This window comes from Sceloporus undulatus, chromosome 4 (genome assembly GCF_019175285.1).
Source record: "Sceloporus undulatus isolate JIND9_A2432 ecotype Alabama chromosome 4, SceUnd_v1.1, whole genome shotgun sequence".
In the NCBI taxonomy this organism is placed as follows: Eukaryota; Metazoa; Chordata; class Lepidosauria; order Squamata; family Phrynosomatidae; genus Sceloporus; species Sceloporus undulatus.
Genome location: NC_056525.1, coordinates 238727399 through 238750714, shown reverse-complemented (window position 1 = coordinate 238750714; position 23316 = coordinate 238727399). Strand labels below are relative to the sequence as shown.

The window sequence follows — 23316 nt, the reverse complement described above, 5'->3', positions numbered from 1 at the left end:
ACCATTAGTTGTAAGACTGTGCTGTCATGCACACCATGAGTGCATCTATTCTACACTGCAGAAATAATGCAGTCTGACACCACTTTAACTGTCATGGTTCTGTCCTGCAGAATCCTGGGATTTATGGTTTGGTGAGGCACCAGCAGTCTTTTGCAGAGAAGGAAAGATCTTGTAAAACTACAAATCCTAGGATTCCATAGGATGAAGCTACAACACTTAAAGTGATGTCAAACTGCATTATTTCTACAGTGAAGATGCACCCATAGTTTAAAAGAACTAAGTGAGACTTACTTTTACTTAAAAATATGTAAAGATCAGGCATTCAGCCCCTGCCCATTTTATAACTATATGCACAGATGATACACAAGGTACAATACCCACACAGATTTTGCTTATAAGAGGAAGTAGGAGGAGATGGCTACTTACAGTAGCTCCAATCCAACTGGGAGGAATCACATTTAAATCCAATGGGTCACAATGGCTGAGATACTGTACAGCACCATCTAGTGTAACAGTTCTGCAGAACTACACTATAGTTGTCCAGTCAACACTTCTCCAACTGCAAGGGGAGCTCAACTGCAGTTGAGCTACACTACAGCTGCCCTATGGCCATTCTGTGACTGGTGAAGCATGGGGTGAGGGTGGATTGGAGAAACATTTGGCTATGTCCGCATAGCTACACTTAGAATTCAGTTAGATCTGCCAGGGTCCCCTGGGATGTCAGCAGATGATGTAATCATACCACAACTGGTGATGAGGACATAGCCAGACACTTCTCTGATGCCTTCCCATCCTCCACTAGCCATGGAATGGTCATGTGAATGGGGTTGCAGCATCTCCACAGTGATTCCAGAAGGCTTTGGTAGTTGTGAAGTTTAGAAGAGAATACTAACTTCAACCATAACCCTTTTTGACTTTTGTTAATTCTTTAGAACTCCCTCTGTTGCCACTGTCTCAACATTTGAACTTATGGAATGCTGTTGTTTTCTGGTTTGACCCATTTGCTCCCGAATATATATTGTATTCATGAATTTTTAACTTCTCATTGGATTATGATTTCAATAAATTTCAATTTTTAAAAAAATAAATTAAAAAATTAAAAAACACTGAGGTGTAAGCCAACCATAAATTACAAGATCTGGAGCCCTCCGTTGTGATGCCAGGAGGCTGTTTGTACACACATCCTGCAGTGCAGCCCAGCGCAGCTACCGCTGCAGCAAATTACTTACTTTGAAGTTACAATGAAGTGCCCAGCCCAAAACTGGGTGCTTCCTTCATGTTTGATCAGTTGATTGTAATAAATCTACTGGGTGCTTCCTTTTAGTCTTAGAAGAGGCAACTTGCTGCAGCTGCAGCTGTGCCAAGCAGAACAGGGGGACATGTATGTGAACAGTGCCCCACATCACAATGGGGGGCCTCAGGTAATGGTGGGAGATTGATGCAGCTCTGGAGCCAGAATACTATTCTGGCCCATGCAGACCTAGTTTAGGAATAAAACACAATTGTTTGAGTTTCACATGTTTCCAAATTTTACAAATGAAGTTCTCGGCTCAAATGATTATGCAAGAAATACATATAAATAATGAAAACATATTTTAGGATAAAATAAATAAATTTAGCATACCTGTTTTGAGGGGAAAAAATAATTTAGAATCCTAAATTTTATTAGAAAAAAGTTTAAGCATGGGTCACTACTAAGTTAGAAAGATGCTTTGTACTGTTTTGGAGCATCGCCAGAATTTGCAGCTAAATATGTATTTTAATGCAAATACATATCAGTGTTCCACTTAACAAACCCTCGAAGTATTTGCCCTGTGATGTGTAGATTCACAGAGTAAAAAACAAGACTGAAAAAAGGGGGCATGGCAAAAAAACAAACAAAAACCAACTCTCTTACCCATAACGATGTCTGACAACGTCTCGGCTCAGTCGGTCTGCTAAGTAAGCACCAATGCGATCTAGCTTCTCAGGTGCAGAAACTGCATAAAAAGTCAGCTTCTCCATATCAGCTTTGACGAGGCCATCCTAACCATAAAATAATTATAAATCACTATTTCCCTGCTAGTTGACATTGAATAACCACTATTATGATTTATACTTCTATTACTTGTAATTGCTGTGTGCCTTCAAGTTGTTTCTGATGTATGGCAACTCTAAGTCGCAAGCCTATCATGGGGTTTTCTTGGCAAGATTTGTTCAGAGGGGGTTTGATTTTGCCTTTACCTTCCCCTGAGACTGAGAGAATGTGACTTGTCTAAGGCCACCCAGTGGGTTTCATGTCAAGTGGGGAATGCTACCCTGGTCTCCAGAGTCGTAGTCCAGCACTCAGATCATTATGCCACGCTGGCTCTCTTCAGAGTCTTAGCAAACTAGAAGCCCTAAGATTTCATAAGATGGAACCATGGCAGTTAAAATGCAATAGTAGCACTATAATTCTGCATTGTAAATGGGACTCAGGTGTTCTCAGAATGGTGGTAATAATGTAGACAAGGGCTTGACAGCTGTGGAGGTTTGGGGCTATTTTCCATCCCAGTGCCTTTCCCCCCCTGAAGTGTGATTGTATGTTTGCTTCCAACACAACCAGAAATGACATCATATCACCATCAGTTCTGTTTTCTGTCATCACTGATGCTTCACTCAGCAGCTGTAGCTCTCATCTCTGGAAAGGCAGGGGAAAGTACAAATTAATCTGGCCAAGTGGAGCATCCGCTGGCGATGGAGCCTTCTGAATCAGCTTGGATTTTCCCTCCCTTCTCAGCTAAGAGGGCAGCCAAGTGAAGCACAAGTAGGCAGTGGCAGCCAAATCTGCTTAGACTTCCCCCTCCTTTTTTTTTAAAGGAAAAAAGTGGATACTATACATGTAACTAAACTCCTGTCCTCCCATCCCTCATTTGCTATATATATGCAAATACAGTCATCCCTGTTTATCCATGGATTCAAGCATCCACAGCTTGAAAATATTCAGAAAACATATAAATTCCAAAAAAGCAAATCTTGATTTTAACATTTTGCAGAAGGGACACGATTTTACTATGCCATTGTATTTAATGGGACTTGAGAATCCATGGATTTTGGTATCCATGGAGGGTCCTGGAACCAAATCTCAGTGGATACCAAGATCTCACAGTAGTAGTAGTAGCTGCAGGAGTTGTAGTAATATCCCATTGTATTTAATGGGATTTGAGCATCCATGGATGTTGGTATCTGCGGTGGGGTACTGGAATCAAATCCCAGCAGATACCAAAAGCCCACAGATATTCCAAAATCCAAAATTTGAAACACCTCTGGTCCCAAGCATTTTTGATAAGGGATGTTTAATCTATAAGTAAGTTAGAGTCTCTTTTGGATTCAAACTTAGGCCCATTACAGACCGCCCAAAAGGGGTGGTCTTGGGCTGCTGCTGTTTGCTCCGTGAGGGAGCCGCAGCAGCCAAACCGTGCAATTCCTTCACGGAGCAAAAAAGGAGCACGCAAATCGCGCTCCTTCCAGGAACCCGGAAGAGACGCCGTGAGTGCCAAAGCACGCACTTGCGACGTCTCTTCCGGGTTTGGACGTGGGGATGCAGAGCGTCCGCTACGTCAAGATGGCGGCGCCCATCTGTATAGGGCTCCGCTATCTTGACGTATCGGTTACGCACAAGGGGCAAGGTGCGTCCAGAAGCGCCACCCCTCACGCGTAATCATGGCATGAGGACGGCACCTCTTAGGCCCGTCTGTAACGCGCCAAAGTCTCTTTCGGGTGTGTGGGTATGTGGACAAACAGTGCGGTTTTCTCTGAAATTCTACAATTTATTACAATATCTAAAAAGTACTCTGACATGAAACAACTGTATGGGCAGCACACCATATTCCTCTGCACGTCTTGCTTTTCCAATGTTTCCTGATCACTAGAATAAGAATTATCTCTGCACAGCTGTATACCATGCTCCTTTTGGAACATGGATACAAATAAAAATAAAAATGCAATGCTAAGGGGCAACATATGTTGTCCTGAACTCATGGAAGCAGAGTGAGCTGTAAGTACATTCTAAATGACAGCTGTTTGTTTCTGTTTTGTTTTTAAGGCGAGCCTGACATACACACATTTAATATGCACATTTCACAGGGTGTATCAAAATCTTTCATAGAGACTTAAAACAATGAAGTCAAAAAAAGTATTCTTTCAAAACAAACAAACAAAAAATCTGAAATCCCCACAGGGCAACATTAAAGCATGCAAAGCCAGTGTATGCAAATTATTGCTGCTAAAAGTCTACTTCAGGCATCTAAAAATTCCAAAACAGTCATTAAGAAGACAAGAACAGAAATTAATAAGAATTACAACATCCCACTGGGAAACACTGAAATGCACGTAAGGGTTGTTGATCTATTAGCCATTGAAGTGAACACTGCAAAGTCAAAAAGATAATAATTAATAGTGCTGGGAAACTCTGGTTAATTTGTGCCCTATTTGGAGGTGATGCAGATGTGGGCTCCAGCAATTTTTAGGCAGATGTGACAGTTGATTTTGTTCTGCAGAAGCCAATGGGTTGGAATCAGTACCAAGTCACACTTTAGTGTCACTGAAGTCAAGGGGACACATTTATTTAACTTGACAGAATCACAGAACCATAGAGTTGGAAGGGGCCTCATAGACCATTATGCTATACCCCCTGTTCAGTGTATGATCTCCACTTAGAACATCCTTAGCAGGTAGGTGTCCCAGCCATTTTCTGAAGATGTCAAGAAAAGGGGACCCATCCATTCAACCCATGCAAAACATGGATGCAGTGTTTTGCCTAGAATGATGCTTGAAGGGAGTTATATTTGTAATATTGGCATATATGTATACATCATATAACCCATGGAAAATATAATTTTAGACGAACAAAACAAGTAAAGAAAGTAGACTTAGTACAAAAAAATATGTATCACTGCAAAGAAACTAATTAAGATAACTGAAATCGGACTAGTACTGACAGGAAGGAAGTCAGGACAAATGTTTAAGTAAGTTTGTGAGAAGGCATGTGTAGGTGAAGTAGGATAAAAGAGAAAATGGAGAAGTATGGGAAGACGTAGGTGGTAATAAAAGAAAATTATGTAAATATGAAAGGTAAAAGAGAGGAAGGTGGTGGAAAAATTACTAGAGGGAGGAAGCAGAGGAGGAGATGTACTGTATTTAATATATCTGGAGGATTAGGAAGTGAAGATTGAGTGAATATCAGTACTGGAATGAAACTTTGGAGCTTATCGCATGGGCCTTGGAGAATGCGCCCAGAGTGGAATGTAGGGGAATGGAACAGCTGAGAAATGCTTATTACTGCATGGGAGAATGTTGCCGATGCTGCTGGAAGGTTCTGAACAGTTCTTGAAAATCGGCTGCTGTGGGACGGATGGGGAACGGATTGGGGACTTCCAGCGGCATCAGCAGCATTCTCCCATGCAGTAATATGCATTTCTCACCCGTTCCGTTCCCTTCTCGTTCCCTTCCGTTCTGTTCTGGGCACATTCTCCGAGGCCTGTGCTATAAGCTCCTTTGTAAGTATTTTATATATGATTTGATATATATGTATGTTCTTCTTTGTATGTTTTAACAAATGAAGCTATTTTTATACATGAAAAAAGAAAAGGACACCCCATCAGTTCTCTAGGCAATTGGTTCCATTGCTGAACCACTCTCACTGTCGAGAAATTTCTTCTAATATTCAGTTGAAATCTACTTTCCTGCATTTTTAAAACCATTAGACCTGATCCTACCCTCTGGGGCAGCAGGGAAAAGGTTTTCTTTCTCCTCTCTGTGACAGTCCTTGAGGTACAACTAGTCTCATCGACTTAAATGGGACCAAAGCATGATCAATTTAGTCTTTATCCAACCCACTGGGGCTACCCAGTGTTCAATCAAAGTAAAAGAAGGATGGGTGGGCATGATCTACTGAGTCCATGAGGAGATAATTAAGGTAAAATTGTCAATAATGCTGAAGAATATTTCCAGAAATTGTTCCTTGTATCACTATTGAATAGCCAGAAGGTCTGGTAAGGCTTTTAGAGCTAATCAGAAGCAGTGGTAGAACATGGGGAATTGGTGAGAAGTTACTCTAAATGGGTGAGATCCAGTGTGGTGTAGTGGTTTGAGTGCTGGATTGTGACTCTGAAGACCAGGGTTTGACTCCCAGATTGGCCATGAAACCCACTGGGTGACCTTGGGTAAGTCATATGCTTTCAGCTTCAGGGGGGAGGCAATGGCAAATCATGAACAAATCATGCTAAGAAAACCCCATGAAAAGTTCACCTTAGGGCTGCCACAAGTCAGAAATGTCTTGAAGGCCACAACAACAACAATAAACTCTAAATGGGCTAGGAATCATTTACTTGCTTTTATTCACTGAGCTTCTAGCCTGCCTGTCTCCAGGGAATCCCAGAGCTCTTACAGTAATTTAAAACACGATTAAGATAGAATTTTATTTTATAACAGTTAAAAATGTTAAAAGCATTGTTAAAACAGTTTAAACACATAAATTACTGATGATCACTACATTTGGCCTTCAGTATGCATGGATTCTGTATCCAGTTCACATTACTTACTTTGGGGTCCTCAGGAAAGATGTTATCCACCAGACGTTTGTAGCGAGGACGTAAAGCAGCACAACAGCAGCAGACACCTGTTTTAAAGACATACCATGAAAAGAAATACAAGAGCCAGAACCAGATATGATCAAGCATGGACTAAAATAGTAAGAAATGCACTAAAATAAACATGAATTCTAAATTAACACATTAAACAGAGTGTTATTCATTCAATACATGCAACTTATAATAAAGGAGATTCCAACTAAACATTAGGAAGAAATGCTTGACATCTCAGAAGATTTTAAAGCAGGGCATAGGTGGCTGTTTTAGCACTGGTTACCTTCATTTGTAGGGCGTTACTTTCAAGAGATTTAGTATTGTTGTCTTTTTTTCTTGGTCCTTCTCCTATAACTTTAAAACCAGCTTAACCCACAAAAATGAAGTGGTTCAAATTTTCCCTGGTGCAAAGAGAAAGAAACAGGAAAAACTCTATTTCCTGCATTTTATTTCTGTGGAATGTGTGCCTTTTCTAACCAGAATCCACTTGGGACAAAATCAACAAGCACCTTCAACCTAGAGCGAAATCCACATGCAAATAGATTTAACTTTCTAACCCAAGCCATTTCTAGGTGATCAGAGCTATGTCAAATTGTAAGGGTGTCACTTGCCAGGTTATATCTTGTAGATCAGATTCCTGCTCCCTGGTTACTGTTTGAAAATAGATCTATTCCTTTTTGTATTTCAGTCTGCTTGCCAAAAATCTGAAATTTTGCACAAAGGAAAACTCAGAACCAGCAACCTCCAGCAATTATGCAAATTAAGCAAGATTTGCATCATCTGCTTCTCATTTCTTATCATCTGCTTATCATTCATCATCTGTGTTGCATAATATAGTCTAATGTTTCTAATTGAAGGATAGAACTGTAAGGACACTGAAGCACCATCCCTGACTATTGGGAATTTTGTGCTCCCTCCTCTCATCTTTCCCCTGCTGAGTTCAGTGCAAACTACTTTTGCATTTTCAGTTCAGTTTGCAGCAACTGACATAAGCAGTGAACAAAGGGGGGCAAGTGGGAGGAAAAGAGAGAGAGAAACGGGGATATTTTAAAGCAATTGAAAAGGTGGGACAACAGTGGATTAATTGTGATTTTCCCTGCCAGACTAGAACAGTTTAGATGGTGTGCAAAAGAGGTGTCTAGCTAGGTCAGCTGCAACCCATCATAAAGATGAGGGGCTGGTCTGAGGGCTTTTGGTTTTTAGAGATGATCTTTCTGGTATGCATGCATATTGTAAGATGTAAACTCAGTAGATTCTACACCAAATAGAGTACTATTTACTCTGTATAATTCCCCCCTCTCATTTGCCTGGAGATTCCTGAAGCTCTGTAGGGAGCAACAGAGCGTATGCATGATATTTGGAAGGTCTCAGATCAGTCCCTAGCAGTTCCAGTTAAAAAGATTTCAAATATGAGATGATGAGAAATCATACCTCCTTCCTGAGAGAATTGCTGTCAGCCCTAGGAAAGCTATATTGGCATAGATCGGTGGTACTCAAACCTTTTACCCTTAGGATCCCCCCTCCCCCGGCCTTTACATCTGCATGAATATGTCACACCTCCCTCCTCGACATAGGATATGATTAAAATTATTTTGTTTATTTAGTGTGGATGTTTTCATTTGCACATCCATGCATATTCATATTTTAATATTTTATAAGTAAAGGACATTGTTCAAGTAAATTCAGCATGTAACACAATGTATGTGTAAATTGTACTCCTAAAAAAGGAGACGAGGAAGAGGAAGGATGAGGGTGTCCCAATCTTGCCCCCCCTCCCGAAAGCAACCCTTCCCCCCTCGGGAGGATCTTACTCCACCGATTAAGAACCACTGAGATAGATGGTAAATAACCTAGCATAAATGGACCTTTTTGATATCTATATTTTTTTGTTGTTGTAGGTCTTGTGTACCTTCAAGTTGTTTGGGATTATGAATACCTTAAAATTAACCTATCACAGAGTTTCTCTTGGCAATATTTGTTTACTGAGGGGTTTGTCATTCCTTTCCTCTGAGGCTTACAAGTGTATCTCCAGGCATATATTGAAATGAGTCTAGAATTGAATAAGCTCTGAAAGGGTCAATACCACCCTCACCACCTAATGGTAGCAGTTCTTCAGGGCTCTTCTCTATTGCAACTCACTGAAAAACCTCTGTTCCATGGCCACTGGCAATATAACTGGCAACCAGGTACTTACATGTGTACACACCATCCTCTTAAAAGATTTTCTTGCAGAACACGGAACAGCAATAGCAGAGACAAAATGCAATACGATGCATCAAATGAGTATTTCAGATCTACTGGATAATTCACTGAAATTCTTTTCTTACCACAAGTTTCTGCTTCTTTCATTTTGCAGCCAGCAACAGATTAAACGGGTAATAAAAAGGCTGCATAGTGCAAAAGAAAACTATCAACACTGGCAGCTAATAAAACGATGACTTCTCATAAGCTATACATAATGGTTCTAATTAAGACAGCCAGAGCTCTAAGCAAGGTTATGTCAAGATTAAAGGCCCACATAGCAAAATGCACTACTGGGATACCATAATGTCCATCAGCTAGGAAAAGCTCAGCATGCAGCACAATTGTACCATAAAAATCATGTATCATCTATGATGACAACTAAAGCCCTCATTGTTCTTTCTTTCATAAACCTTTAAAAATGCACAGAAGCAGGATCTTTTTTCAACGTCCTAATTTTTCTATGTTTTAAAAAAATCATTTAAAAATCATTTTTATAAGTGATCATACCATTTCTCTTTGACCAAATGAAAATGCAGTCAGTGGGGACTTATTCTGTGCATCAGCCATATGTGCTTGATTTGCATTGAAAAAAGCACAGAAGTGCACAGAATCTTTGAAGCCTATTTGTAATGCAGGACTTACTCTGCACAAAATTTGCACATGGTTCTTTTGCCCAGAAAACAGCATTTTCTCTGCAGGAAACACCTTTTTTCTTTACAGAAAATATTTCTTCATGGAAATATTATTTTCTTTTCAGAAAACATTTCTGCATAGAAATATTATTTTCTTCTCAGAAAATCTGTTTTCTGTGCAAAACAACCATATGTAAAGGTTGTACAGAATACGTAAGTCCTGAATAGCAAATAGGCTTTGAAGGCTTTCTTACAAAGGGGAGGTAACTGCTAAAATTACGCACTGCTTCCTTCAAGAATTAACTTAATATATATCCACACTGCAGACATAAAGTAGTTTGATACCACTTTAACTGCTGTAACTTTATCCTACCAACTCCTAGGATTTGTAGTTTGGTGAGGCACCTAAGCTCTCTGACAGACCAGGCTGAATATCTCACCGAACTAGAAATCCCAGGATTCCACAGGATGGAGCCACAACAGTTAAAGTGGTCTCAAACTGCTTTATTTCTGCAGTGCAGATACAACCTTAGTGAAGAATGACATCCTTAAGAGCCAAATGATCCCCATTACTGGCCTAAAGGCTTGTGTGGTCTCCTTGTCTTTCCTAGACTTTCTCAGTATAAAAACCAATAATAGGGAAGCCTCACGGGCCTCTTTCTGACGTGTGCATGACTAGTATTTGCAATGTTGGCCAAGTGTTCAAACAATAAATTGTAAAGGAGAAAGGCCAACAACTTTATCAAACAATGAATCGTAAAGATATCTTGGCCAACAACTTACAGAAGCCCCACACAGCATGGCCAATGCTAAAGGATTGTGAGAGCTCTTCTCCAAAGCACGTAAAGAGCCAAAAGTTTTTTCTCACTTGCTTTAGATTGTTCTGATTGTACTTGAGGCTGGAAATGTCAGGTGCAAAATATTCCTTCCTGAAAAAAATTGAAGCTTCTGATCATGATTTCTTTGGGGTCTGTTGCTTCTGGTTGCCGAAGTACATTAGTTTAAAGAAGTGCTCAAGATGAAAGTTTAGCAATCTTCTGAAATGTCAGCTTTCTAAAGATTGTTATATTTAGAATATATCTTATATTTTTATATAAATGGCAGTGCCATATTGTTGAACTGAGCATTCTCAGAACTGGCGCTTTCAAAGGTAAGGCATATGTTCACAACTCTGCCTTTTATGTTTTATGCCTTTGCGTTTTAATTGGAAATTTTTTAAAGATGGAAAAGAGCAGATCCGGCTGAGGTAATGTACTCTGAATGGCAAACTACATCGTACAGAAGAAAAAGCATTTTGAAGATCATGTATTTATTGTTTTCAGTTGCATTATAGTGGTACCTCCACATTCGCTAGGGTTAGGGCCAAAGGACCCTATGAATGTGGAAATACCGCAAATTTTATACCAGAAGTTGATCATAGAATCATGCTGGAGAACCTACGAACGCCTAGAGAATTGTTTTCTCTAGGAACTTCTAGGTTGTCCAGCACAACTCTAAGGGAAATGCTGTCCTCTAGAGGCTGTTGTACAGCAATTCCCATCCATCTTAGCCAACAGAGTCAATGGTGATGATGAGATTTGTAATGCAACATTTGAACACCTAAGTGTCATCCTTTCCTTTTGTAGACCCTTGATATTTTTGTGTGCATTCAAGTCATTATCAAATTATGGTGACCCTAAGGTGAGCCTGTCATGGGTTTTTCTTGGCAATATCTGTTCAGAGGGGATTATTTTTGCCTTCGTCTGAGACTCAGAGAGTGTGACCTGTCCATGGTCACCCAGTGGGATGGAATGGGTGAACAGGGATTCAAACCTTGGTCTCCAGGAGTCAAAGCTCAAACCACTACATAATGCTGGCTCTCACATTCAATAATTATTAACCAAGAATATAAGGCCCAAGAGTCAGGAGTTAATCTTTTTTTGGTAAGTAATACTCTGAACAAAAAAACAATAATGAGTGGATTAATTGCATTTCATTTAAAATTAATTGAGATGGGTTAATTAATTAAATTGAATATATTAATTACATCTACATAAACGTGAATGGGAACAAAAAAAAAAATAGTTCCTGAGAAAAATGAAAACATACTTTGGGTTCCCAGCATGGCATATTGGTTGAAGTGCTGGACCAGAACTCTGGGAGACCAGAGTTCAAATTTCTGCTCAGTCATGAAAACTCACTGGGTGACCTTAGGTAAGGCCCAGGAATGCATTTACTTCCTTAACTGAGGTATAAATAGGTTTTAGACTAGGGCGATCCAGGTTCAAATCAGCAGTGTAAAAGCCTGATCTGCTTCACAGTTGTGAAGGATGAATCAGGGGAAGAACCATGTATGTGACCTTGATTTCCTTAGGAGGGCCAGATAACAAATGTACTCAACCTTTGGATTTTGGATGATAACTGTACTTTGCTATATGGCCAACACGACTACCCTGGATATGTTTTCTGGACCCCAAATGGTGTTATTTTGAGAGGACTATGTTTTACCAAAGATCCCTAACCTCATGCCCAATTGTGCAGCAATTATCAACATGAAACTCTTTTTTAACAGACATTCTGGCTCATCCCTAGAAGTTAATGGAGCAAGAGCCCAGGTCACATTTACTAGTCTATACTCACATTGGCACAATATCTCTCAGTAGTCATTTCCACTTGGACTCTCAGGATGCTCAGTAAGAAGCAAATCGTGTCTGGAACAGCATGCTTGCCCCTGTGTTGATGCTGGTCAGAGGCTAAAAACTGAAAGCTCCCAAAATGTTCATGCTTACTTGCACGTTTCTCTCTCTCTCTCCCTCTTTCTCAATCTCTTCCTCTCTCTGTGCCACACACAATGAGTATTCACAGTGAGTGAAATGGTATTTCAGAAGTGATTCATAATGGAAGATATTGTACTACCAAAAGGAAGAACAAAGACTAGTACGGAAAAACCCCCAAAAAACCCCTATACTAGATGAGATAGCTTTTAATATCAATACTTTGTCTTATATTAGCTTCAGTTTCTAGACTATAGTTATTTTATGTGTTTAGCAAATTTATAATACACCTTTCAGGACAAGGCAGTTTTCCATTGTAATTTACAATAATTTGATTTTTAAAAAAATCACCCAAAAAAACAAAAAGTCACCCCCACCCCCAAATGTCGCAAAAAGGCAATTAAAATGCTAGCTGAAGTCCCAGTAAATCAAAAATAACTAGTTATAAAAGAGTGGCCACTGATGATCAGGATACATAGCAAATAATTTTATATATATATATATATATATACACACACACACACACACACACACACATTCATTGAACCTGGAAGGATTTGAAAGTTTAAAGGCAGAAACCGACAGCTGAAGCCATACAACTTTCACTAGTAGGAGAATTTCAGGAACATGGGGCCACCATTAAAAAGGCCTTGTCTGTGGTACCTAGCAATCTGATGAACCTCAATGGTGGGCCAGAAAACAAGGCAGTTGAAGCTGATCCTATGGCCCAGACAGGTTCAACTGAGCACAGATAGTCCTTCAAAAGCTAAGTCCCAAAACTTTAGTGTGTTCTGATGGTGATTCTTCATACCTTGGTTTGATATCTGCTGCCTCATCCATCTATACATTTCTTCTACAGCAGCTTTATTTTTATTTTTTTAAACTCATCGTCTCTAGATATTTCAGTCTCGCCCACACTTCATAAAGCATCCCAAGAGACCTCTATGTTCTCATGCTCTTCCTCCTTATTGGCAAATTTATTTACAAGTCATAGCAAAAAAAACAAACAAACAGCTTCATACTGAACTAACAATTTCTAAGCAGTTTACAACTGTAAGCTAATTGCCCCCAACAATCTGGGTATTCATTTTAGTGATCTCAGAAGGTTGCAAGCCTGAGTCAAGCTTGAGCACTTTTGCTGGTATTGAACTTGCAACCTTATGGTTTTGAATGAGTGGCTGCAGTACAGGCATTTAACCACTGCACCACCAGGGCTCCTAGCATTTTATTGCTCAATGGGTACCACCTAAAAATTCTATATAAATCCATTATAAGTCCTTGTTCAGGGCAGAACCCTGGGTTACTAAGCCAGAGTCCACCTGGCTTGGCATTTGTCATTAAATAAATTCTTAAATTTAATCTCATTCCATTCATGAACTTTAAAGTGTTTTTGTTATTTCTCTTCAGTAGCTAATGAGACGCCTCTGGAAAGTCACCAAATAGAAGATGAGAAGAATGACATTCTCCTTCATCTAATGTTCCTCAGCAAATGGTAATTTGGAGGCATACAGTTTGAGTGTTGGACTATGACTCTGAGAGACCAGGGTTCAAATCCCCCCTTGAGCATGAAAACCCACAGGGTGACCTTGGGCAAATCACAATCTCTCAGCCTCAGAGGATGGCAATGGCAAACCCCCTCTGAAGAAAGCTGCCACATATTCACTGTAACTAACAGCCATTAACCAGTAACCACTGTACTATCACCACCACCAAAACCCAAAAGAGTGGGACCACATGTGCAATCATATTTCAGTTCGAAGGTTTTCTTTGTTGCTGCTGTTGTCATGTACCTTCAAGTCATTTCTGACTCATGGTGACCCTAAGGCAACTCTATCACAGGGTCTTGGCAAGATTTCTTCAGATGCAGTTTGCCTTTGCCAACCTCTGAGGCTGAGAGTGTGTGACTTGGTCGAAGTCTCCCAGTGGATTTCCATTGCCGAGCAGGGATTTGAACCCTGGTGTCCCAGAGTCCTAGTCCAACACTCAAACTCCTACACCATATTGTCTCTTCTAACCAGTAACTAAGCTTTACAAGAGGCATTCCAGTCTTTTGCAATGTCAAGTCTATTAAATTTTCTTTGATTAAACTGTAAGTTTTCATGCTGCCTTTCATGCATCAAAAAAAGGCATAGGAAAATGACTTAGACTCAGACAATTAATCAGTTCATTGGTAAGAAGCTGATATTCAACCAAGTAAGAAATCTTTCATTTACTGAAAGCCCACTCCCGAAACCCACTAAGTATTTACATACATCATGCTTATCTTTATCATTCTACACAACAGACATATTGAATTAAATCCCCGAACACTCACCTTTCCGAACCATGACTTTGAAACCAACTGCAAATATTATGCATGAAGTTTAATTGAGAACTGGTATCAAACCTGGGTGCAAAGCTTTATCTGCAAGAGAGGAAAAGAAAGAGAAGAACTTCACTGAACAGTTAAATAAAGTGCATTTGATACAGCAAAATTTGTATACTAAGGATAGCTGAAGTAGAGGACAAGACTATACCCCTGCCCATGCTAAGTAAAGAATTTTACATCAACATTGGGGAAGGGACAGCACTTTCCTCCATATTTATGGGCAGAACAAGCAGTCGCCCGCCTCACCGGGCAGGCTGCTTTGCCGCCGGGAGCAGCACAGCAAGGTTCCCAGGCTCACCCCAGCATGCCTTGCTGGGACGAGCTGCACTGCTATTGGATGGCTGGTATGGGGAGGAGAGGTCCTCCACCTCAGTGGGCTGCTCTGGGAGGCTGGAGGACCTCTCTATGGTGTGCCCTGGTCCTCCAGGGCAGCCCATTGGCTGGGCTGCCTTGGGGGGGGCACCACGCCTGCTATGCATGCTGGGTCCTGGCCTATATAGGGCTATGTGTTCTGGCCCCAGTGCCATTTGCTGCTCGGCTCTTCCACCCTCCCTCAGGTTGGTGGTTTTAGTCACAACTTCAGGAGCGGCAGCATAGGACATGGATCTGGTTGGTGTGGTTACCAGGGCTACGGAGCACTGGTATGGGAGTCATTAGGTACCCGGGGATGAGGAGGGCATACGTTGTGGCCATTTCGGGGGGCCACAACACGGTAGCGCCTCCCGGTGACTAGGGGCTTAGAGAACATGTGAGCGGCTGGTGGCATGGCTGCAAGATGGCTTTCCTTAGCCCCTGGCCTAGGTCATCCCATTGCCTGGCAGTTACCAGGCCTGCGGCTTATCAAACAACCAGGGGGTTGTTCAATAGTACAGATCCTGACTTCATGCTTTGGGCCAACCCTACCAATTTTGTTGCTTGCTGAATAAAGTTGTGGCCTTTCCTCCAGCTTTGGCTCATGTGTTTATTTGCGGCAGCTTCCTAGGCAAAGCCAAGTCAGAGTGATTCAAGGCAGAGTTTCACCCAGCACACAACTCTGTCCTCCAACTCCTCATTCTCTCACCTTGCACTAACCAGGCATCTTCTGCATAAGGCAGCCATCTCACACTGTCTACTATTAGGATCAGTCCTGAAGTCTGATATCCATTTCCTGTGACTGCAAGTTTAACTCCAAATGTAAGACACATGCAACTCAAACTAGGTATCATGAAAGTATTACATGAAGATTTCACCAGTTGTATGGGGCTTAACATTTAAAGCAGCAAAAGAGATGTGCCCCTCCAGATGTCACTGGACTCCAGCTCCCATCCACCCCAGCCATCATGGCCCATGGTTGGAAATTATGGGAGCTGCAGTTAAACAGCATCTGGTGGGTCACAAGTTCACCATCCTTACTTTAATGCCCCTCCTGGCTGGGGACTCAGGAATCAGAAGTAGTTGGATAGTTTTACAGTGGGCCATTGGTATCTGCTGGGGTTTGATTCCAGCACCTCCTGTGAATACCAAAATCTGTGAATGCTCAAGTCCCATTAAATACAGTGACATAGTAAAATGGTGTCCCTTATATAAAACGGCAAAATCAAAGTTTGCTTTCTGGAACTTATATTTGTTTTTTGAATATTTTCAAGCTGCAGATGGTTGAAACCATTGACTAAAAAAAAAATGCATGGATATGGGCCAACTGTAGTTACCTTTATATATAAATGGGCCAACTGTAGTTACCTATATATATATAAAGGTAACTGTAGTTACCTTTATATATTGACATTCCTCCAGTGAGCTCACGGCAATGTGCATAGTTCTCTTCTACCACACCTGATCCTCATAGCAACCATATGAAGTAGATCAGGCAGAGAAAGACATTGTGTGAGTGGCACAAGGCTACCCAAGGAATTTTGTAGCCCAGCATGAACTAGAACCTGAATCTCCCATGTGACAATACAACACCTTAACCATTATACTAAGCTGGTTGCATTTCATGTTCTCATACATAGCCTCACATACAGGAGATCTCCAGTCTGAAATTGCTGTTAAGGATATGGCCCAAGATTCTTCATCAGTCTGCATTTTGTAAACTTAGAATATGTAGCAATGTTACAGAAATATGACAAAACCTTGTTAATGAACTACAAAGATGAGTATTTTGGCAAAAGCAAGAGTGCTCCAACAGGCACTGGACACATCTGATGTGCATCGGACACTTTGCTCCTGTTGTGTTCCAGTATTTTCTAGAGGTATCAGAAGCACACCAGAGCCCACTGTGCATTGGCCCATGACACATCAGTCCCTCCACCATTGTTCACTGTAACATTGTGGCACACCCAGGTGAATATGGATATTGCAAGATGTTGCAAAATGGCTCAGTTCAGTTTCGTGCACATATACAGCCATTCACAAAAATGCCAGTCCCAAGCAGATTGGCAGCAATGGTCTTTTCAGTGGTGACTTCCAACTCTGGAATGCCTCAGAGTGGCAAAAGTGCTACAGGGCCCAAGAGAAAAAGGAGCATTCAGTGGCAGCAGAAAACAAAAACATTCTTATTTCTGGTAGAGTAAACATATCCCTAGTAGCAGTATAAAGGTTTCCCTTTGAATGCAGCTGGGAAGAACTATTGAGCTTCCATATCTTGTCTTCCCACTTATTGTTACATCCAGCCAAGCTCTTAATTTGGTTAGGAAAACAATCAGAATATGTGCTTGCTTGGTTTATACACAGAATTAACATTTCTCTGACTAAAAGCTTTTTCAAAAATGTTCAAAGTGGCAAGATGGGTTCTTTCCTCTATAAGCATTATCATTAGCAATCAGCTGCTAATGGTAGGTTGCATGGAGGAAAGAGAAAAGAAAGAGGCCGGCAAGGTTATTCTAAGCTCTTAAATCCAATTATACATAGGTTAAGAAGGTATCGGTTTGACTTTCAGATCTAAAACTCAATGAGAAAGCCAGACAGTTGAAAAGAGCAACCTTTCCAGCATGTGTAAACATATGCAAAATATCTGAATTAAAATAGCATTGATTCGGCAGAGATGTTGCCTTTCAAATTAGCATGACATTTCTTAGTTGTACAGATCCTTTTGGTGTTGCTTATCACCCATTCTTTCGACAAACAGGGACCATGGACCAGTAGAGACTGGGGGAGTTTGGCTTGAAGAACTTATATTCTTCACGTTTACACAAAAGTCCAGTGATGAGAAACAATCCATGAAAGGGTAGACATAACACTTGGCTCCATTCTTCATGAAAGCTGCCAGAAAGCCCGTATTTCCCCAATGATCTTCAGGAGAGAGTTTTCTTTCCATCCCACTACTCTCCCAAGCTTGGCTGGTGAGGACAAGAGAGAGAGTCTTCTAGGCGTTGGAACTCCTTTTGAAGGAATTCTGTCCCTCTCTGCTGTTTTTCCCTGGCAGAGAAAGACCTTCCTGTTTAAAGTGTCTTAACTTACAGGGGAGAGCATTATACAGTAAGGTGGTACTGTCTTTAGTATGTGATATGTATTTTAAATGTTTAATTGTTAATGTCTTAAAAGCAGTATATTAATTGGATGTACAGTATAGTCTAAAGTTTTTTTAAAGTTTTGTACTCCATATTGTTTTAGCTGTTATGTTTTAATTTATATTGTACGCTATTCTAGCAGTAGTAGTAGTGATAGTAGTAATAAATTTTATTTATCACCCGCTTCTTCCCAACATTCGAGGCAGTGTACAATGTAGATTAAAATGGCTTCATAGTGCACTGAACATATTAATACAAGTGTCCTTGCTTCTGCACATATAAAAAAAGCCTTAGCCTGGAGTTTTGAACCCAAGGGTTTGCTAAATTTTAACTTTTGACAAGCAGATTTGTTGCTTTCACACATCAATATAATAACAATAATATTGTTATCAACAATAACTGACCAACGTAAAGATCTGAAAGGGCCAGCCCCTTGAAAATATAGGACAAGGGTTTGCAGTTTTACAGCTTTCTGGATCCCATTACATTCCATCCCACTCCCACAACTTTATATGCCTAAGGCCCTAATACCACTCGATATAGCATGCAAAAGCTCATGCTGAACTAAAACAAGTTACTTTTAAAGGTATTTCCACATTCCTTTTTTTTATCTCCCTCCCTTCCTTCTTTTTATATAAACCAAATAGTTCTGCAAGAACTCTCCAAGTTTCTGAACCTCAGTGACTGCCTGTGAATAGGCTTTTACTAGATTAAAATTCCCTGCTGCAGGAAGGTGGCTCAACTGGAGAAGCAGGATTTTGAAAAGAATGTCTTTCTCTTCCATTTCTTTTCTTTTTGGGGGGGGTGGGGGGATAAAAAAGTTTTAAAAATGCAATAAATGAGATTATCATCCTATACAGACTATCACTTTGCTATTTTATGCTGTATGCATAAAATGATATACTGTAATTATGCAATTTTGTTTGGCAAAAAAGTATCATGTTTGGAAGTACTGTACAGTTCACTCGGGCAATATTTATATATAGTAAAAAATCTCCTATTGAATTGTTTTTGTTGCAAATAGAGCTGCAAGGTCTTGAGCTGTAAGAAACCTCTTTGGTTTTGCCACTTAGCAGACAAACAAATAAATAAATGAGAAATCATTATCATTAGTGAAACAAGGGGAAAAAGTGTCTCCTATCCATAGTGTCAAGTAGACATAAAGCATTCATTCTCAGATAAAGAATTGAAGAAAAGGATGCGAAGACCAGGAGTTATAAAAGTCTACCCATTACATAGGGTTTTTTTATATATAAAAAGGTAACTTTGGAGGAGTAAACACATGAACAAATTGTCTTAAATATTGTATTCGTCATCTTAAAAGAAAATTTTCCAAAATCTGGTACTCATCATTGGCAAGGCAGGCTAGGGCTGATAGAGACTGGAATCCATGCCATCTAGACAGACACAGTTTCTCCAGATGTAGACATCTTTTCCTGAACAGGATATTCCAGTGCCAAAATTATTAAGAATCTATATGCTATACTCAATGTAGTAGCTAGGTCCTACCCTAAAAGCTATATCAGTCACTTCTCAAATGTCTATAAAAGCAATATGCAAGGCTTAGGTCAGTGGCTTGTTTTATTGTGTCTTTTGGAGAGAGGTACAACCTGATGCAAGTTCTCTAAGGATCACCTGATTCAGCAAAAATATATAAAATCTACAAAGTAAATTTAAAAATCTGTGTATCTAATTTCCACTGCACCCACTGTCCATAATGTTTCTGGAAGAGAAAATGAGAAAATGACTCAGAAGACTGCAGTGGCCTGTAGATGGGTCATGCGACTTCACAATTCTAGAGCTGCAGAAAAATGTGCAAAGCACCAATGTTCCCACAGGGTTTTGCAGCCTCAGCGCACACTCTCTGTGTGAAGGTTTGCCCTACAGGTGAGCCTCAGTGATGCCAACACATTCATGTGAAGCTCATGGGGAAGCAGACTTAATGGTCTTTTCAGGAATAGATCTTGAAATCTACACCTGCCAGCATTCTTCATGGACTAGAATGCCAGTTTAGTTTTCAGAAAAAATAACACTGACTCGGCTATCAAAGAAATCTTGCATGATGAAAAAGTAGATCAAGATCCTGTCCATATGAGGCATAAGTCCCATGTTTCCCTCGGTCTCATGTGATCCTGTTGGAGATCCTGTTTGGTTTGTACACCAAAAGCCCCAGGCTGGGATCAACCAGTGGTCCAGTGGTCCAAGAAAGATCCTCACCCAAAAGGGCCTTAGCGTAGGCCCATGGTATCCTGCCCATCTGCTCAGGCCCCAAGTTTACAAGAGCTTATGTTATGTCTTCCACTCAGGCTACTGCCACACTGCAGAATTAATGCAGTTTGACACTGCTTTAACTGTCACAGCTGCATTCTATGGAATCCTGGGATGTGTAATTTGTTGTGGCGCTAGAGCTCTCTCAGAGAGAAGGCTAAATAGCTCACAAAGCTTTCAACTCTGATAATTCCATAGCACTGAGCCATGTTAAACTGTTGTCAAATTGCATTAATTTTGCATTATATATGCAGCCTGTTAGTCTTCAAGATGCCTTTGCATACTGATATTCCAGACTAACACAGCTATGTTTCTGAGTGATAAAGAACAGTAGTGATCACCTTTGGTCCTCCAACTGTTCTGAATTTCAGCTGCCAAAATCCCTGACCACTGGTTGTGCAGGCTGGGGTTTATGGAAGCTGAAGTTCAAAATATCCGGAGGGCCAAAGGTTGAGAACATCTGAGGCATTGCAGGGAGCAGGGGAACAACTGGGACATGTTGTTGTCCTGTATGAAAGGAGATTGTAGTCCCAGAGACTCTGTAATGCTTTCATGTGACTTGACAGTGCTGGGAAAGATTGGTAGCACTGGATAAGCTGCCTTTCTGGGAAGCTTATCTGGCATTATGGATGATCTAACCAAAGAATGCTTAGTAGGTTTCCCATCAACTCCAGAGTTCTCATTACTGATTGTCAAATCATTATTAAGCCAAGTTTCTGACTTCTTACAGAAAGAGCCTTTGTACTAAATTTATCTCAGAGATGACAGAGCTTTTACCAGTACAATGGCTAATTGCTTGAAATAACAGCATACAGGAAGAGTAGCCTCTAAGAGAACGGCTCTGATTAAATAAAGATCAAGGGCATGTGGGAAGAAAAATTGTTACTTCTAATTGTTTCAAAGAAATTCTTTAAATTTCCCCAAACTCAGAATTGAGCTCTCAGGGGAAGGACCATCTCTCAGCCCTACCATTTTCAGAGGCACACTTGGTCAGTTCAGGAACATCACCCTAACAGAAGCAGGATTGGTTCCTTCCAATTGACTTTCCATCAGAAGGCAAGACCTTTTTTCTCCAGATAGGCATCTGGCAACTGGCTGGTTGCTGAAGAGGAAGAACCTTTTCATTTTGATTTAATTTAGTTACAGTGGACCCTTGGTATCTGCTGGGGTTTGATTCCAGGACATCCCACAGAAACCAAAATCTGTAGACACGCAAGTCTCATTATATGCAATGGTGTAGCAAAATGCTGTCCCTTATATAAAATGAAAAAACCAAGGATTACTTTGGATCATGATGATGATGATGATGACGACAACAACGATGATGATGATGATTTTGGAATATATTGCAGACCATGGATGGTCGAACTGGTGGATGGAGAGGTCATGGATATGGAGGGCCAACTGTAATTTTAATTTAACTGTGATTTAACGTCAGCTTTAGATATTGGCTTGTTTTTCCATTTTACAGTGAGTTGGCATGATTCTAATTTTGAAGTGAAATATGGGATATAAATCTAATGAGTAAATCAACTACTTATTTGCAAATCTATCCAAAAACGCAGTAGCAACATTCCTCCGAAATAATTAATGATTGTTGGGGAAGAAAAATATCTTATGGAGTAGTGATCCCAGATATCAATGTAATAAACCCAAACCACTATACATCTATGTCTTCTTTTCCAAGGACAAGAGTCAGTGAATAGCACTGACGGGTCCCTTCATCAAAGGTTTCCTGGAGATGCAGTAACTACAATGAAAATATGATATTTGTGAACTGATTTGATTAACCAGCTTTATTTATGAACAATATGAAACATTCACATGAACTCATTACTATTCTCTTGTCAACTCAGTCTTTACATTTGAGGAAGGACAAACTAGAATATGTCCAGAAGAAGGCAACCAAAACAGTAAAGAGCATGGAAGCCAAGCCCTATGAGGAAAGTTTGAGGGAGTTTGGGTATGTTTAATCATAGAGAAGTGAAGAATGAAGAATATTTAAACCATCTTTAAATATCTGAGGAATTACCATGTGGAAGATGGAACAAGTTTCTTTCTGGCTCACTCCTTAGAATTATAGAATCATAGAATCGTAGAGTTGGAAGAGACCACTAGGGCCATCCAGTCCAACTCCCTGCCATGCAGGAAATCCAAATCAAAGCATCCCTGACAGATGGCCATCCAGCCTCTGTTTAAAGACCACCAAGGAAGGAGACTCTATCACACTCCGAGGGAGTGCATTCCACTGTCGAACAGCCCTTACTGTCAGGAAGTTCCTCCTAATGTTCAGGTGGAATCTCTTTTCCTGCAGCTTGCATCCATTGTTCTGGGTCCTGTTCTCTGGAGCAGCAGAAAACAAGCCTGCTCCCTCCTCAATATGACATCCTTTCAAATATTTAAACAGGGCTATCATATCACCTCTTAACCTTCTCCTTCAATTGCTCCAATCCACTGGACATGAACCAATGGATTCAAATTACACAAAAGTAAATTCTGACTAAACATTTAGAAGAAACTCTGAAGTAAGAGATGTTTGATGGTGGACTAGACTGTCTCAGAAAATGGTGATCTCTCATTTGTCATGGATTTTTCCTTCCTGCACCGAGTGAGAAGGTCTATTAGGGCTGAAGGGCGGGATATAAATACCTAAATAAATAAAAATAAATAGCTCCAACAGGCCTGCCTGGAAGAAGACAAGCCCTCCCTTCATCCACCATCTTGAGGGGGAGAGAGGCAGGCTATCTCCAAGAAGCCAAGTCCTCCCTCCAGTCCATCTGCCTTGGTCCAGGCCTCGGAGGTAGAGAAGAACTGCTGGACCTCATCCCCTTCTTCACCACCATTCCCTTCTCCTTTTGTGTCGTGTCTTTTTAGATTGTAAGCCTGAGGGCAGGGAACTGTCTAATTAAAAAGATTGTATGTACAGCGCTGTGTAAATTTACAGCACTTTATAAATAAAGG

The 23316-nt window shown here is 40.5% G+C and overlaps 1 protein-coding gene across 2 annotated transcripts in view; it reads right to left on the bottom strand.

Moving 5' to 3' along the window:
- The window catches only part of EFR3A (EFR3 homolog A), a 94783-nt gene that overhangs the window by 53682 nt on the left and 17785 nt on the right, over positions 1-23316 (bottom strand). For both annotated transcript variants that reach the window (XM_042465512.1, XM_042465511.1), the window contains 3 exons: positions 14546-14635; positions 6561-6637; positions 1898-2025 (listed from right to left, as the gene is read on the bottom strand). In XM_042465512.1, the coding sequence (XP_042321446.1) occupies positions 1898-2025; positions 6561-6637; positions 14546-14558 (218 nt within the window). In that variant the 5' untranslated portion in view covers positions 14559-14635. The remainder of the gene's footprint in view (positions 1-1897; positions 2026-6560; positions 6638-14545; positions 14636-23316) is intronic.